At 36.7% G+C, this 17,443-nt stretch overlaps 1 protein-coding gene across 1 annotated transcript in view; it reads right to left on the reverse strand.

Moving 5' to 3' along the window:
- Nucleotides 1-285: 285 nt before the first annotated feature.
- LOC106471173 overlaps nt 286-17,443 on the reverse strand; it is a 67,859-nt gene continuing 50,701 nt past the window's right edge. Inside the window, exons 13-15 of the mRNA XM_013931761.2 lie at nt 6,808-8,261; nt 3,409-6,121; nt 286-3,043 (exon numbers count right to left, since the gene is read on the reverse strand). Of these exons, the coding sequence (XP_013787215.2) occupies nt 2,326-3,043; nt 3,409-6,121; nt 6,808-8,261 (4,885 nt within the window). The 3' untranslated portion in view covers nt 286-2,325. The remainder of the gene's footprint in view (nt 3,044-3,408; nt 6,122-6,807; nt 8,262-17,443) is intronic.

Raw genomic sequence — 17,443 nt, forward strand, 5'->3', positions numbered from 1 at the left:
TGAATACAAAACAATACTTTTTATCTTGTTTTTAACATGGAACAAAAATAATACTTAGTGTTCTTAAAATTCACTATAAATGAAAAACTCGTTTGATCAAAATTTACATTTTCAACATAATTTGCTTCCATTTTTAAAAAAGGATTTTAGCAACTCTGACTCAAGTGAGTAATAACATAATAAGTAACAAAAAATTATGTTGGAGAAAAACAAAATCAATAATGACTACATAAGCTTCCAAATGAAAAATAAATTATAGTTTGTATAACAAACACAAAACACTGTAGAAAAAACAAAACCTCATTTTTATTATCTAATAATGAGATCTTAACAGTTATATAATTTACTTTAAATTCAATTTCAGCTCATAAACTTGACAAGATTTAAACATATCATAACTGAAAAAAAAGTCAGTGCAAAGCTAAATTCCTTAGTCTTACTATCTAACTCAAAAAAGTAAAATACGTGCACCTGAATTCATAATCTTCCATTATTTGAATGGTTTCTTCAACCTTGATCGAAGTGCTTAACATGAGAATATTCATTCACACTAACCAACATATACAATTTGCTAAAAATAAAGAAAAATTAACAGAAAAAGTAAAAAACCACTGACTAATAATGTCAGTTTGTATAAGTATGATATGAAAAGACTAGTAACTGTCCAGGTTTACAAAACTGAATGACTTGTAACAAGAAATAGCTTTACTTTAAGTAACTGATCCAGTGGTTCCAATTTTAGACTATGTATTAATACAATGAGACTGATTACTCAAACGTATATAACAATCACAAAACTTTTTTTAATATCTTGCAACTATTTGGCTTCATTAGACTAAAAAAAGAAAGCTAATCTCCAACAAACAAGCAAACTGATGACTTTCTTTTGCAAAAAAGCAAACTGATGACTTTCTGTTGTAAACAAGCAAACTGATGACTTTCTGTTGCAAACAAGCAAACTGATGACTTTCTGTTGTAAACAAGCAAACTGATGACTTTCTGTTGTAAACAAGCAAACTGATGACTTTCTGTTGTACTTCAGACACCAGTAAAACTTAATGAATCAAGTCTTTGGAGAGCAAGAATTAATAGGAACTACTGTTTTAGAAAAATGAGAGAGAACTGCAAAGTTTGGAAACAATTTTTGTCATTATAAGGGATGTCCAAAAAGTCTGGAACCATGGGTGATTTGCAGCTTTTCTTAATTTCAGATATGTGACTGATTATGACAACTTCCCAGGCATTGTCCCAAGGAATGGGCCCCAAGATCTCTGGACTTAATTCCCAGGGATTTCTTTTTTCTGGAAACTGTTCAGACATGTGTGTATAAAGAGAAGATTTTGGATACCAAGCATCTGAAACAACAAATTTGCAATGAGTGTTGGATCATCGACAATGACACGAATATGCTTTGCAGTGTTCAAAGAAAATGGAACTATCATTTTCAAACTTGTTTCAAATTACAAAGACAGCATGTTTTTCTGTAATATTCATTGAAGTACTTATGGTTCCAGACTTTTAGGACAACCTGTAATTACTATTTACTAATACATCAGTATTCAAATAAATAATTTCTGTATTATATTTTAATGTTGGCAGAATTTTTTGCAAAATGAGTATTAAAAGCATTTTGTGCACTATTCAATTTCCTCAAAAAACCATCACTGAGGAGAAAATGTTTATAAAAAGTCAGGTCATAATACACTTATATATATAATAAGTGCCATGTATTGCTGTTAAAGAACTGAATTTGTTTTTTTACCTTTTACTGACATTAAATTGTTTAGTAGAAGAATCATGTACTATTAGTTCTGTTTTATATGGTTCAACTGCTGTATGTTTACAAAGAATATTATAGTCAGTATATACAAAATTTTTCATAGTCCTGTATAGAACTAGTTATAAAGCATTTGAATGAGCAACTTCCCTAACAGCTTTTTTTTTCAGATTTTTACAGCAATAAACTACTGAATATATTACAATTACAGTACTGTTGCTTCAACTATTTATTTAATTATGCTTTCATAAATGTTTGTTCTGCACACAACATGTTCAAGTTCTAATAGTTGAGCATGAAATCAGCATTGTTGCACCAACTTAATACCACATAAACATAGAGACAGCTTATAAGCTATTTTGAACATGGCAATCAATCTTCCAGATTAAAAACAAAAGCTAAATTTAGCAGTTTTCATTTTTTACTAGAAGCTTGAGAATTTTCAACATTTAGCCTGATGGAGGAGTTTACTATTAATTTACATCTACTTCTATGTAAAAAGAAACAAACTAACATCTCATTACTTAAACTTATGTGAAGAATGGGCTTTATACTGCAGTAACAAGATGACACTTATCTTTCAAATTCCTCTCTTCTTCAGTACTGAAAACCAGATCTTTTTGAGATGACACATGCTTTGCATTGATGTTATCTTGCCGAGTCTTTTCATTTTCAGATTTCTGTTGAGTTATACAAGCCAGAGATGGAACATAGTTAAAGGGTGCAACTACTGCTGAGGCTCGAGCAGCCACTGTCTTGCTGTGTGTTGGAAAACCTAATGGTTGGTGATGAACACTGGATATTTTACTTCCTACATGAGTGGGAAGATGAGAGATTCCTCGATTCTGTGCATGGTGTGGAAAAGCATGTGGATTATAGATATGATCTCTTAAAGACTTTTCCTGACCCCTTTCACCATGTTCTTCTCCTCCTTTACAATGAGATATTTTACTTACCTGCTGTCTGCTATTTGAATCTAATGTCCTTCTTGAAAAACTACTAGCTCTAGTGTCCCCATCAACAGTTCTTCCTCTGCCAGTATGAGAACTAAAGTTAACATCTGAAGCCTGCAAATTTAGTTCTTTTGTCTTAGACCTATCAGTACTTTTTGGTGCATTTAGTTCTACATTATGATTTTTTCTTAAACCAAAACTTCGTCGCTGAGAGTTATGGAAATCTGGTTGGTCTTTGGAGGGATATTTCTTGTAAGTAGAACTTTTGTTAAAACCAGGAGCTTTGGGAATCATGGAAATAGATGACTGTGCTCTGAGAGGGGAAAAGATTATGTACAAATTTAAGGGAAGCATATAATTTCAAAAATGTCAAAAATTAACATTGTGAAATCAAAAATAAAGTAAAAAAATACAATTCCGATAAATTATAAAGAAACCTAAGTTAAACATTTTTCTTGCAATGGGAATTATTGTGAACAAAATGGTTGATGAAAGAGATAAAACTTGCACTACTAGTTCTTATACCACAAACAGGTGTACATCTTTATTAAAATATATTGATTAGTTGTTAGCAGAGATTCAGAAAAACTAAGTTGAAAACCTCCATAAAATTTAACTATAATAAGAAATATCATATGTGAAATTCAAGAACTACCTGCACTCTTAGGGAATACATACCTATTAGAATGTGAGGGGCTCTTCTTGTATATTTGTCTTGAGGAAGCCCAGCTATTGTTACTTGATTCAAAAGAAGTTTTCCTTTCTGCTTGCTTTACACTGGTTTCATTTTTTTTCCATAAGGATGCAACTTTACTTGTTCTTTCTTGTCTTTTATGAGGAATGCCTGAATGGAATGAAAGAGTTCCAGTGGAAGAAGAAGATGAATGACTGCCATTACTACTCCGACTGTACCTATTACTATCAGCACTAGAACTTCTACTAAAGTTATTTGAACCAGCAGGTTTATTTACACTTTGCTTATTGTCATTATGTTTGATTGAACCCTTTTTTCTAGAGCTATTTGGCTTAGCTTCTTGGTTTGGATTAAGACTAGATGAAGCATATCTCAATGATCTAACTCCTAAATCTTTAGTTTTGTTATTGCTTTGAATGTTCTTACTTTTCCACTGGCTTCTTATTGTATGTTTTGATACTACCGACTTCGATGGGGACTGTTGCTCTTTTGTGGGTGATAGCAGAGAGGAATCACCAATTAATTCTTCTTTTGTGAAAGTGCCTTGTTTAACTAATGGTTTGTGTGGTAGTATCTTAGCATCTTTATCTTTAGTTTTTGCTCCATTTTTACAAGAAAGCCTTTCCTGAAATCTATTGGAGGTGTTTTTCTTATCTTTTCTGATATTACCTTCCCCATCATCAGAACTTTTAGAAAAATAACAGCTCAACTGTTCAGGTTGAGGTATAGTCTGTTTGAAATTTATTTTTGCTGGTGGGCAAGTACTTTCCTGACAAGCAGTTTTCTGAGGAGATTTCAGTGCTGATGATCTGGTTGGTTCCTCAGAAGACATAGAAATCCTTGTAGGCCTTCCTATTTGAGAATGATTAGCATTTTTTTTATCATTGCTACCATAAGCTGTTCTCTGTGACATAGCTGGAAGCAGGGATTTGGTGATTTTTGGTGTAGTTTGTTCTAATTTTCTTTCTTTCTTTTCTCTTATCTGTCTGGTAGTCTCTTTGTTTGGTGGTCTAATAACACATGGCCTCTTAAGACTTTCCTGTTTTATAGGTTCTTCTTTACTGACCTCCAATTCTCTCATTTGTTCATCTTCAGAATCATTGGAAACCAATGATAAAGTTTCATCTTCTAGCAAATTATCTTGAAATTCACTTTCATCACAAGTTACTTCATCATTTTTCATTTCATTTAAAGTAAAAACAACCAAATTTGCATTGACTTTTAAAGCCTCAGCCTCTACCTTCGACATGGAGATATCAGAGTTCAAGTTTCCATCACTTTCTTCATTAACAAGTGTTCCCTCATCTACAGACATAGATTCACATTCATCAAGAACATAAGTCAAATTTTCTACACTTCCCTGTTCATCATTTTGTAAAGAATACAATTGTGGAGCTTTCAGTGTTTCAGTAGAAGGAACAGGTGTGTCATTATCATCTCTTAGATCATCATCGTCAAACTCAGTGTCAGAAGCAAAGGTATCTAAATCCAGTTCAGTGTTATCCTCTGCTGTCACTTCTGTTATATCCTGATACACTGTAGGAGGTTTTACATGGTCTATTAACCCAGAATTGTAACTGTTGTTCATGCTTCCTCTCGTGATACTGCTCAGCTCTTGAGAATAAACTTGAACAACAGTTGCTGCAGCACTCAAACGGTTGAATATGTCACTTTCCTTTGTGCAGTCCATTTCAGTTTTTGACTGAACTGGATTTTCCAACACATCAGAACTAATGCTATTGATACTTGAACAACTTACTGTAAGTGATAAGTCATTCATGAAGGATGGAGGATTAACATTTTCTAAGACCTCAGAAACCGTACTTCCTTTCATACTGAAAGAATCTGTCAACATCTCACCAGAAGTTTCATCATTACTGATGTCTGAACTTCCAAAGAATGACTGCTCAGGTCTTTTTGATCCTTTTTTACTTCTATATTTTGTTTTAGCTGTGTCTGCATTTCTTGAGCACTTAAAAGCAGCATCAGAGTATTCACTACTGGTCATGCTTAAGAATCCTATATCAACAAACATAGATGGAGGTTTTGCATTCTCCAGGTCTGACAGGCAACTAATGCTACTTTCGGTCAAGTCACTTTGTAATTCAGATTCTACTTTTTCTATAACCTTCTGAGCCTCACACTGAATATCGGTTAAATCTTCTATTTTTAATGTTTCTGTGTATTCTGGATTATCAACCATCTTACAAACCTGTTTTGAAATAATTTGCTTTTCTTGAGCATATTCATCTTCTTTTCCTTTTTCATCCACTATTGGAATTTCCATCAAATCCATACTATACTGCATTTCTTTGACATTCAGCTCAGTCTTTTCATCTTTGTATTCCTTTGACAATTTTCTATAATTTTCACTTGCATGCAGTAATCCTTGCCCAGAGCGTAAAGCTTGTTCTGAAGAATCAACACTTAAAGAACTCCCTGAGGAACAAACAGGAGTTCCTTCAACACCATATCTTGTTGCAGTTTCTAGATGTACTCTTTGAGTACCATAATCTTCCTTTGATAACAGATAGCCATTTTGTTTGATTCCTGCTCTTGTTCGTTTTTTCTCCTTAGGGGTTGGCAAAGATTGTGGTTCTACAACATTATTTGGTATTACAGAATTTTGTGTCAGATCATCTGGAATTTCTTGTTTGTTTGCTAGCTGTGTCATACTTTCCATTTGTTTTGTTGTGCCTGAAAAAGAACAAAAATATGACATTCATAAGTAATTACAAATGCTTACTTTAATTGCTATGTAGCATAAGCAATTACTCTTTGAAGTTACAATATTATTCCTAAACAATCTGAATTTAATCAATAAGTAAATAGGATGGTGTTAGTTTTCTTACAAGAAAATTATAATATACAATTCATAAAGAAGCTGCAAGAGTAACAAATTTACTGCAATGTTTACAAACACACAGATATCTTGTGTAATTGTTATACAATTATTCTACTGATAAGTACATTTCTAACCACTGACCTATTTATCACAGTTCTTGTTAACTAATTTTTTTTCATAAGTTATAATTGCTCAGTCATAATTTCATAATAAGCTCAGTTATAATTTCATAAGTAAGCATAACATATGATGTTTGAAGCTCCCAAACTTGTTAGTATTCACCTAGCAGTTAGGAGCATATCTAGAAGTTAATTCTGTATACCTTTGGCAATTTAGTTTTCTATCAACAGTATCAAAGATTCACATATATTCTTACAAGATGAACATTTTTCACACCTTTATAAAATCAAGTTAATTAATGTTATAAAACTATAGTCTAATGATTTCTGAGTCTGAAATAAATCATGGTATTACTAAACAAAATAAAAAGATACTATAAAACAATAATAACGAAGATTTAGTCTAAATAAACACTCACCAATCATGCTATCTATGTCATGAGAAAAAATGCAAGCACTGGTCACTTTGTCATCTTTATAATCTTCTGCACTAAGGGAAATGAGAGAATTTCTATGGAGAGTTTCAGGTGTTCTGTCTGCTGCATAAGCTTGAGGTGACTTCAAGCAAAGTTCAAGATAAGCTTCTGAAGAGTCACTTAATTTTAGAGGATCACTTTCATGTGTATGGGGATCTAGGTATTTTTCATTAACTCTACTGATATCAGGTATGTTGTTAACACAAAAGTGATCAGGTTTAGGTGTTACTGATTTAGGAGACATGTACTGTGAATCTTTTGGTATAATTGTTTCCAAGCTTGAAACTCCAGTTTTTGTAAATGTGGCATGAGTTGATCTTAAGTTTTTGTCCAAAATACTAGACAGTTTCAACTCTGTATGTGTGGAACAACTTTTACCACATGCACCATTAACAGCTTCTGAAGAAAGAGACGACTGTTCTTTAGATACTTCAGACTGAATGCATTGGAATAAAATATTATCATTATCATCACAAAAAGCACTGTCATCAGATTGGCTATTATTGTTTGAAATATTGGATGAATTACTTCTTTCCTCCTCATTGCCAGCAGGAACAGATATCTCACTTAGAGATGGGACTTGGGAGAAATTCGAAGAAGTGTCTTTGACAAATGTTGGGGAGACAGAGAAAAGGTCAGGAGGTTTTTCACCAGATTTTTCTAGTAATCGTTCTGCTCCAGAAAAAACAGAAGATTCAGCTACAGTAGTGACATGATGATCAAGTTTAGTGTTGTTTAATTTAAAAGGAACATTACTCAGCTTTGGCTGAATAAGTGATGAACTTAAGTTACTGACTTGCCTTTGAAGTTTGATGTTTTGGCTATTCAAACTATTATTATTACTAGGCATTACAGAAGCAGTGCTTACTCTTTGAATATTCATCTCATTAACACTATGATCATAAATTTCTTTTTTTTCTACAGCAGAGGTTGAATCTTGACATTTAAAATTTTGAGTAAAACCATGTTGTGTGGTGGTGGTGAAAATATTTACTGAATCATTGTTGGATGACTCACACAAAAGACCACTAACTTCTGTGTTCTGAATCTCAACTATTTCTTGTTTGGAAGCTAGCAACTTGTCATCAATTGTTAAAAAACCAAAGCTTAAACCTGTGTTCTTGGAAACCTCAACAGGACTTCTATCAGGAGATGTTTTTATCTCTTTCCCTACAGTTATTCCATCTTTGTCTTCATGGTCTTGTTGGTAAGTAGCTGTTGCATTACAAGAAAAGGAGAATTTTGGTTTAGAACTGGTAGATACTTCACTATTAGGATCTGTAAGTTTCTTTGGTATGTTGGAAACTGGTTTTCTTGTTGAAAGAGAAGTTAATGACATACTTTTAGTTGGGGAATCTGGAAACTTGCTGGGAGAAGTCATCTTACTCGTTTTATGACTGAAATAAAGAAACAACAAAAAGTTACAAAAACCCTATAAAAATATTATCCTCTCACATCAAAAATCATATATAAACAAATGTATTTTGGTTCTGGAATTTCTTTTAGAATACTCTGGCTATTGATCTTCAGAAAAACGTGGCTTCAAACTCTATGTTCAGGCCTTTCTCAGTGCTTGTGCTATCATGGCTGGTTATACTGGTATCAAGAACTTATTGCAGAGTTTGTTTTTATCATTCATTCCAGGTGAGTGTTGCCATCTGTATAGTTCTTTAGCTTAAAAAGTATGGCTATCATTAAGCTGTAATATAGGATATCATCATTGCAAGCATTTCATTTGAGGAAGTTAAAATTATAGTCAATCCCAGCTTGTAATATTTCTATCTAATAGTTTTCTTCATTTGAAATTGTTTATTAAGTATGAATAGTTATTTTTACTATGGTTTCACTGGTTTCTCCAATGCATAAATTAAAATAAAAACTTTATAACTGACTTCTATTTTGCTTTCTTCATAGCTAGACTATTTCACTTTAATTAGCATGCATATTGGACTTGTTTAAGGATTTTACACAAACTTATACAATGAATTTTTTGCAAATTCTTCTAAGTTAAAGCTCAAGTGTGAGAGGAAAGGAAGTGGAATTTTGATTAATTCTAGATTTATTGTTCAGTTTCAGTGGTTGAAACTGTGTGTCTTTGCAGTTCTTGAAATTTACAAGGTAGTTATTGGATAAGAAGATCTCCTCTTCTTTAAGTTTGTTTTGGTTGCATATGTTTCTGAAGTTATAATTTTTCTAAATGAAAATTTATTTCTGATAGGTACTTCCCTCTTCTCACAAGATTAGCTTTTATCGTTTTGTGCTGCTCTCTACATTTTTCAGAAACACATGCCACAAGCCTTTATCCACCCTCTGTTGGAATTCAAAGTTCCAACATGTCTCTCATGCAAATCATCATGCATCACATCTCCACCAATAGGAGAACACCACTATCACGTGATGCATGTTATTCCTCTACGCACCACTACTGAACTATTACTTTGAAGTTTGGCAGAAGATGCGAGTTCCGGAAAATTGTGGGGAGGATGGGTGAGAAGTGTGAGTGGAGGGAAGTACCTATTGGAAATACATTTTCATTTAGGAAGATTATAACTTCTGATAAGGTACTCTCCCTCCACTCACAAGATTATCTTGAATCCCACATGCGAGAGAAGCACAGGTGTATCCCCCCGGGAGCATCCGGAGGACACCCCCAAAATAAGAGGAACAGATCAGATGATCTGAGGAGCAGTACTGCACCACATCTGAGCCAGGTATCTCTTCACCATGAACATCGACGTGATCAAGAGGACCATACATGTTGGAACATTAAAGGGAGCACATCCGCATGGGAGAGGATAGTTTAGCAATGTGATCTTAAACCGAAATCAGAATCACTCAATCCCATGATGGAAAGTGGTCAAGTAAGAATGTGTCCCACCCATGGTGTAGAGTGGCTAGGGTGCAATGAACTGTACTCAGTAGGTCAACTACATCCATAACCTCACTCGCTGGGTACCGACATCCTCACGAGGGTAGGATGAGGATCACACTGTCTTCACCTCAATTCCCAGAGTCAAGAGGGAACCTAACATTCTACTCCAGGATCTCACAGGGTAGCCTAATGCCAGGGATCTGGGAATGTATCATCTGGAATCCGAGGGAAGTCCATCACATACACTCATCCCCGTGACCTTAAAACCAGCCCATAATGACCACATGTTGGGAACAACCTTGTCTTCCAATGATGGAAAACCCAAGACAGAAGTGGAAACAGGCTACATACACCTTCTACGGCCCACAACACAGAAGACAAGTCAAGAGGGGAAGATGGAAAACCCGAAGCCTGTGTAAGGACTTGTGTGATTGGTTCAGTCGATCTCCAAACCTCATTCACTGGGTACCAACATTCATGCAAGGGTAGGAGGAGTGCACACAACAGGAGGGCAGAACACTACTGCCTTACTCTGAACCGAATGGTTACAGCCATCTTTGTGGAACCCATCCAGCAGGTTGCCTCCATGTGGCTTGGAACTGGTAGGTGGTAAGGACTCCCATACTGCACTAAAAGAAAGGGGGAAAAGTGAGGTGGAGAATCTGAAGGGACTGCAACACCAGAGACAGTGCAATAAGTGATCACAAAACCCTATTTTGGAAAGCAGATCACGCTGATGTATTGAATCTAGGCATAGCAGGGATAGGCAGCAATCCACTTCTGCTTTACCCATGCCATCCATGGGTGGTAATATCTGGGATGGGCATATTATGATGTAATTATCATGAGGAATTTACACTCTAGTGATTTTGTGAAACACCCCATCTCAAGAGTGAGTGTGCATAGCCTTGGAAAATGTATAAGAATCAAAATGGCGTCCAGTGCAGATTTGATAGCAAGATGTCTGCAAATGGTTATAGCCATCTAAGTGGAACACATTCCAAGTACAGACAGAATACCTGGTCAGGCACCACTCGCTACAGAGCGGGTTCCAAATTGAAGCTGAAGCAGGGGCCCCTGAAAGAAAAAAAAGGATTACTGATGACTTACCTCATGTCATAGCATGCCAAAGTCTGTAAAATAGCCACAGGCAGCAGGCAATAACCAGAGAAAGCTGAAACAGAGATATGGTGAAGGTAGTGGGAGATGAACGTGTGTGTAGTCATTCAAGTGCCCAATCTCAGAATCTCTTCCAATGGCTGATGAAGACAAGAGGCATGGGAGAAGGTAAGATGATGGATTTGACATGAGGAAATGTGAAAGAGATCACTCTAGGGAGAAGACAAGAAGGAATAGGTCAACTGGATCAAAAGTCAAACCCAATTGGTCAGGGTAACTGGGAAAGACCATGGGAAAAGGAAAGTTGACAAGGGATAAAAAAGCAATAGAATTTTCTGACCTGCCACTGCCCTCCGTTTTTCTATCCGGATCAGGACGAGGATAGAAATTAGATATAGAGGATAAGCAGATAGGGGGAAAAGGTGGACTGATCTTCTCAGCCACAGAGGTCTTGAGAAGAAAAGGATAATCCAGATAAAGGATAAGGTAAGAGGAGTGGTAAAAGGTCCTGGTAACATCAAGGGCAAAAATATCTAACTTACGAAGCCCACAGTCCAGGAGGAGGAGGAAATGCACCTTCAAAGAGAGGTGAAACAGGGAACACAGACAGAGATTTGAACAGAGATAAAGTGAGGGCATGAAGGGCCACATTAATGTCTCAGTCCGAAAGAAACATACACCTTGGTGACCAACAAAGCCGGAAAAAGAATGGATTAACAGGGAAAGGACAGGGGAAGCAAAGCTCCTGCAGAAGTGGGAAAAAAGTAATGTATGGCATAACACCACCCGAAACCCTGAAATCGAGGAGACTGAAGAACCCCTTTCAAAGAGACACATTAAAAACTCAGAGATACAAGTAACTGTTGGGTGTGAAGCCTGGAAAACCCGAGTCAATGACAAGGAGCAATAAATGCTCCATTTGCATTGATAGACAGCCAAAGAAGGACGAATAGAACATGCTAAATGTGAAGCTACTCTGCAAGAGAAACTGGAACTCCTCACCAAGGACCTGACAAAAGCCAGCACAGGATGGAGAGCTGGTGAGTGGAGTTGATGGAGCAGGTCAGGATGAGGGAAGGGAGGGACCATCTGCAGTTGGAGCAACCAAGGAAACCAATGTTGAGCAGGACAGTAAGGAGCAATCAGAAGGACTGTGCATGAATGAGGGAGACCACCCAATAAAGTAATTGGATGGGAGGGTAAACATAAAGAAACAGATGAGACCAATCCTGAGTGAAGGCATCGATAGCCAAGGCTCGAGGATAGGGGACTGGGGACCAAAACTGAAGTAATTTGTGATTGAGGGTAGTGACAAAGGCATCGATATGGAGCATACCCAGATGCAGACAGAGCCACCAAAAAATGGAAGGATGAAGGGACTACTCCTTGGGATAAACACAGTCCAGTCAGGAAAGACACTTTGGCTATGAGATTGAAAGCACCTGGTACATGACACACCATCAAACGAATGTGATGTGTGTGAGCCCAATAAAGAAGATCCATAGTGCAAAAACATAGGGATCTGGATCTGGTGCCACCTTGTTGATTGGTATAAGCCACCATGGTAGAATTGTTGGAATGGATCATAACCAGCCGGTGGGTGGCAAGAGAAAAAAAGTAATCCAAAGCCTGATGAACAGCCAGGAGTTCGAGACCACTGATGTGAAGAGAACTCTCCTCCACAGACCAACAACTCGAAACCTCCTGGTGATCCACCCAGGCACCCCAGCTCTGAAAGGATGCATCCATGAAGAGATGTAAATCTGGCTGCAGAGGAGGAAGTGGGATCCCCACAGATGTGTGGGCCCTGTTCAACTACCAATGGAGATTGTCTACAAGGGATGAGGGAAGGGATATAGAAGTATCCAAGGGATCCTGGGTGAGGTTCCACTGATCGTGAAGGCCCCATTGAAGAAACTGTATATGGGCCCTGGGGTATGAGAGGAGTCATGGAGGACCACATCCCCAAAAGTGATAGAACCTCACATTCCATAGAATGAAGCAGGAGAGGAGAGGGTTGAGCCCAACTTAGATGGGTGGTGAAGAAAACACCCAAATGGATGAAATATTGGGTAGGACAAAGGAAAGACTTCTCTAACTTGATCAACCAGCCCACCCTCACAGCTTCAGCCAGGAGCTGATGAGTGTGACAGGCCGATTCCCATTCGGAATGAGCAAGAAGAAGCCAGTCGTCCATATAAACATGGAAGCACAACTCCATGGAATGAATATGTCAAGCATAGGAGTGCGCAACATGACAAAACATATGGTGCTGAAGCTAGGCGGAAAGGTAAGGTGCAAAACTGGTACACAACCTCCCCAATGGACAAACAAAGATATGGATGGGAATGCTCCACCACAGGAATGTGTAGGTAAGCATTGGAAATATCCACCTTGGTCATCCAAAAAGCTGGAGAAAATGCCCACCAAAGAGAAAGGTATGTCTCCATGGTAAAGCGAGGAGTGTGAACATACTAATTGAGACAGAATAAATCGATGACAGAATGACAGTCTCCGCTCTTCTTAGGAACCACAAACAGGCAGGAGGATCCTCCTCCCTGAATCTGGTGGAGCTGGTTCAATAGCCTGTTGTGTGATGAGGTCCTGAACTGGCTCTCACAATCGTTGGTGTGTCGAGGGATCCTGAGGAGAAGGGAGAGAAAGTGGATAACGTATTTCCCTCCGAGTGCACCTTGTGAACCCAGATATCAGCAAGAAAAGGTCCCCACAGATTCATGATGCGGTTTTGGTGTGGCCCCGTCTCCAGGCTCCTTATCTGAGGGCCCACCAAATGGAGCCATTTTTGTGGCAGTATTTGACTCGGTTCCTGAATCTTTGGAGTCGCGGGTGGCCTCGACCCATCAACATTCTACCCTTACTACCTGGATAGCTTGTTTGTCGTAGTTGGTACTGAGCACGACAGTGATTCCTGTTCATCGACCTTCCCCTTCCCAACTTCTTCCTGTTCCAACCTCCCAAGGTGCCACAGTTCGATGATGCACAATCCACCAACAGCAGTGGGGATTCATCTCTTGAATTTCATTCCCCAAGAGATTCCAACAACAGACAAACCACGTTTAAAGCACGAGAGCCGAAGACGACAGATGTGCCAACGTAGAAGTAAGGATGGAGAGGATTTCAACAGAAAAACCCTCAGGGTTCCTGTGAAGAGCCTCTGACAGAAGAAAGGTACCTTAACAAGGTTGTAAGGGTGAGATGAAGGCGAGAAAATTGGGCTTGGGTAAGTTGAACAGGGTAATCTGGGTTCGCCCCCCAAACAGGTAGAATTAACCCCAACAACTGTTGGTCGAGAAAGGGAAAGTCTGCCCGAAGATAAGCAAGGGCAGGCTGATCTGAAGTCCGTGGTGGACAAGGCATACTAATGCCCTCCCCCAGTTGAGAGGCAATTGGGTCTGCATGAACCCTAATATTGGGGGACGAGGGAAATACTAAATAGGGTCGGGAAGTTGTTCCATGTAAGAAGGAAGGTTTAGGGTCATAGGAAACAGGTGTAAGAGACAAAATATCACATACCTGAGAGGTAAAGTCTGAAAAGACTGATGATGGATGAGCTGAATCATTAGGTAGTGAATGGGAGGATGCAGCAAACTTCGGGTGAGTGTGTGTGTGGGGGGGCAAATGATCAAAATCATCTTCAACCTGGCCCGGCCCGAAAGGCTCAGGAGGAAGTGGGGCCGAAGTAGGCAAGAGAGGTTGGCTTATACACTGCTAAATCTTCTGGTGAATGAGCGACGATATATCTTCCAACAGGTTGCCCATGCCTGAAAATACGATATCAGATGCTTGCAAAATACCCAAAGTGGTGATTGTAACTTCGGAATTCATAAGCAGGAATCACGAGGGTGTAATGCTATATCAAAATATTAACTCCACAACTGTGAAGTGTAGTAAATAAAGTTAAGAAAAATAGAAAAAATAGAAAAAAAATAAATCATTTCAAGGTAACTGAACAATGTAAAAAAGAATGTCTGAACTCAACAGCTGCCAAACGAGAAGTGATAATTCGGTAGTGGCACGTAGAGGGAGTAACATGCGTCATGTGATAGTGGTGCTCTCCTGTTGGTGGACAGGTGACATATGATTTGCATGAGAGACATGTTGGAACTTTGGATTCCAACAGAGGGAGGATGAAGGCTTGTGGCATGCATTTCTGAAAAAGTTTGCATATAGAAGGCAGCACAAAACAAGAAAAGCTAATCTTGAGTGGAGGGAGAGTACCTTATTGGAAACACCCATAAATATTTCAAACAATTCTGAATTTTTTGAGTGAGGTGAATGGATATGAAGGTTAGATACCAGATTGTGTAACAGTAGGTTGATGTATACTGTGTTTTGTGAAGTATTAATGTTGAAAATACCGTTGCAATATGATAACCTAAACAGAAGACAATTTATAACAGCTGTTTTTACAAGCTTCCAATTTCCTATAGCCAAACATATGATTCACGATTCAAAAAGAACACAACCTTACTGTTCTTAGATATTCTCAGATACAGTATCTAACATCAATGCACAATAAAACCTATTTACAAAACAAAAAATTCCCAGTCCAACCAGTAACCTTCAGTAAAACACAAAATTATCAAATAGATTAAAAGATGGAGTCAGAAGAAAACTGATTAAAACCAGCATGAAAAATAAAAAACTTCATAAATATTGCAATAACGTATAAAACTACTCAACCTAAAGAAAACCAATGTAAAAATCAATACCACAATAATGTTAAACACAATATTAAGCTTTAAGATTAAAAGAACTTACCTTAATTTAAATTTCTAAGTTTATTTACATAGAAGAAAACACTCAAGATTTTCAATCATAGTGAAACAACAAAAAATAACACAAAGTAGTGATTAACAAAGTTCTTAGCTCAAGTGGCAACCCAAATAAAGAAGAAATCCGGAGAAACATTAAAGGATGGGTTTGTTACAAAACTAATATATGCTCAAATTACTGCCACAATATAACATTAGACTACCCATATCATCAAAACCTGGAAAAATATCCAAAATGAAAGGTGGAAAAATAAACAAAGAAACAATATTCAATAAGATATGCCAACTACCTCAATAAAAATCAAGATTTAAAGATTTGTAATGTTTGGACTTTAATCCTCCCCAAACAATGCATGACAAAGAACAACAATGAACTGCTTATTTCTAAAACACATCACAGTCACAGCAATAGGAAAACTTCCTTAGAGTGTAAACAATTAGTCAGCAACAATACAGAAGTATCAATAATAAGTGTAACCCTAAACATAAAAACCATAATCCCTCAAGAATTAAGGCAAAAGCAGCTAATAAAAAATACTAATGCTACATGGCTATCTCTAATTCCAGTTAAAGAAATATTTATTGCTTTAAGTTAAACTTACAATGATAAAAGAGTTAAATAAAATTTCCAGAACATAACCTACTGGCAAGTAGTCTAATGAGTAAAAATAGAAAAATGCTACTAAAATCTTGATGCAGCTTTCATTTACAAACATCAATTGTACAAATAAGACTTTAATGCAGTATTACAATTACTAACTTTTGTTTTACATTTAACTTTTTAACTGACAAAAGGTTTCAAAACAGCAACTGAATGAAATTCTGATCTTGGGGTAAAACACCTCTCTCTAACTTAAGATATTTCAGGGTATTAAAAAAATTAAACTTTGTTTCTATTTTTCAGTAAAAAATGTAAATACCCATGTTTTTTATAAATATTTTTTAGACTGGCTATACATAAATCACATCCACTAGAATTCAACATCAGTTACATACATTTGTTTTTCTTTTTGACAGATACAGATATCATCACTCATAATAAAAAGCCTTGACATAAATGTATTTTCACTTGATAAACAACAAACTACTGGAAATCAGTGTGATTTGTTAACTTTTTAACAAATCAGGTTGTCATTTATGGCAACCAACTGACAGAAACTAGTACTGCTTTCAACATTATTAACATAAAACTGTTTATATAAAATTTCCTGAAAATTTCAAAAATTATGTATTAGAATTAAAATGAAGTTTAAAGATATACTCATTTCCACTATGGCTTTAAACTAATGACTTGTAGTTCATGTCAAGAAACAGATCCGATTTTCCATTTCCAATTTTTCCACCATCCTTCTGCATACAATTTTCTTCTATGTAAAATAACTACATATTTTCCCATCATTATAGGGATTGCACAGGAATTTGCTCAAAACTCTAATAGAACATTCTGCCAAAAACTACCTTAAAAAGCAGACTTATTCTTGAAATAATATCCAAAAATCCCAGATGTACTAAATACTGTGTTGGTACTAAATGGGATGTGGATTGTGGATGATTCATCCACGAGATATAGCTAATCATGTGGTCAAATGAGTGTGTGCAAGATAGTTAGTGGTCAGAATAAGCCAAATGTGTATGTAATAGTGAAAGTCAATATCAAGGTGTGGGAGAATACCATCAAAAGCTTTGACTACTTGACAGGAAACATACAGACAGATGAATAAGTATATTAACCTTTACCATCCAATGGCCTCAACAAAGAAATTTACATAATATCATCATGTTTTCCAGTTTT

The sequence above is a fragment of the Limulus polyphemus genome, unplaced genomic scaffold (genome assembly GCF_000517525.1).
Source record: "Limulus polyphemus unplaced genomic scaffold, Limulus_polyphemus-2.1.2 Scaffold4456, whole genome shotgun sequence".
NCBI lineage: Eukaryota > Metazoa > Arthropoda > Merostomata > Xiphosura > Limulidae > Limulus > Limulus polyphemus.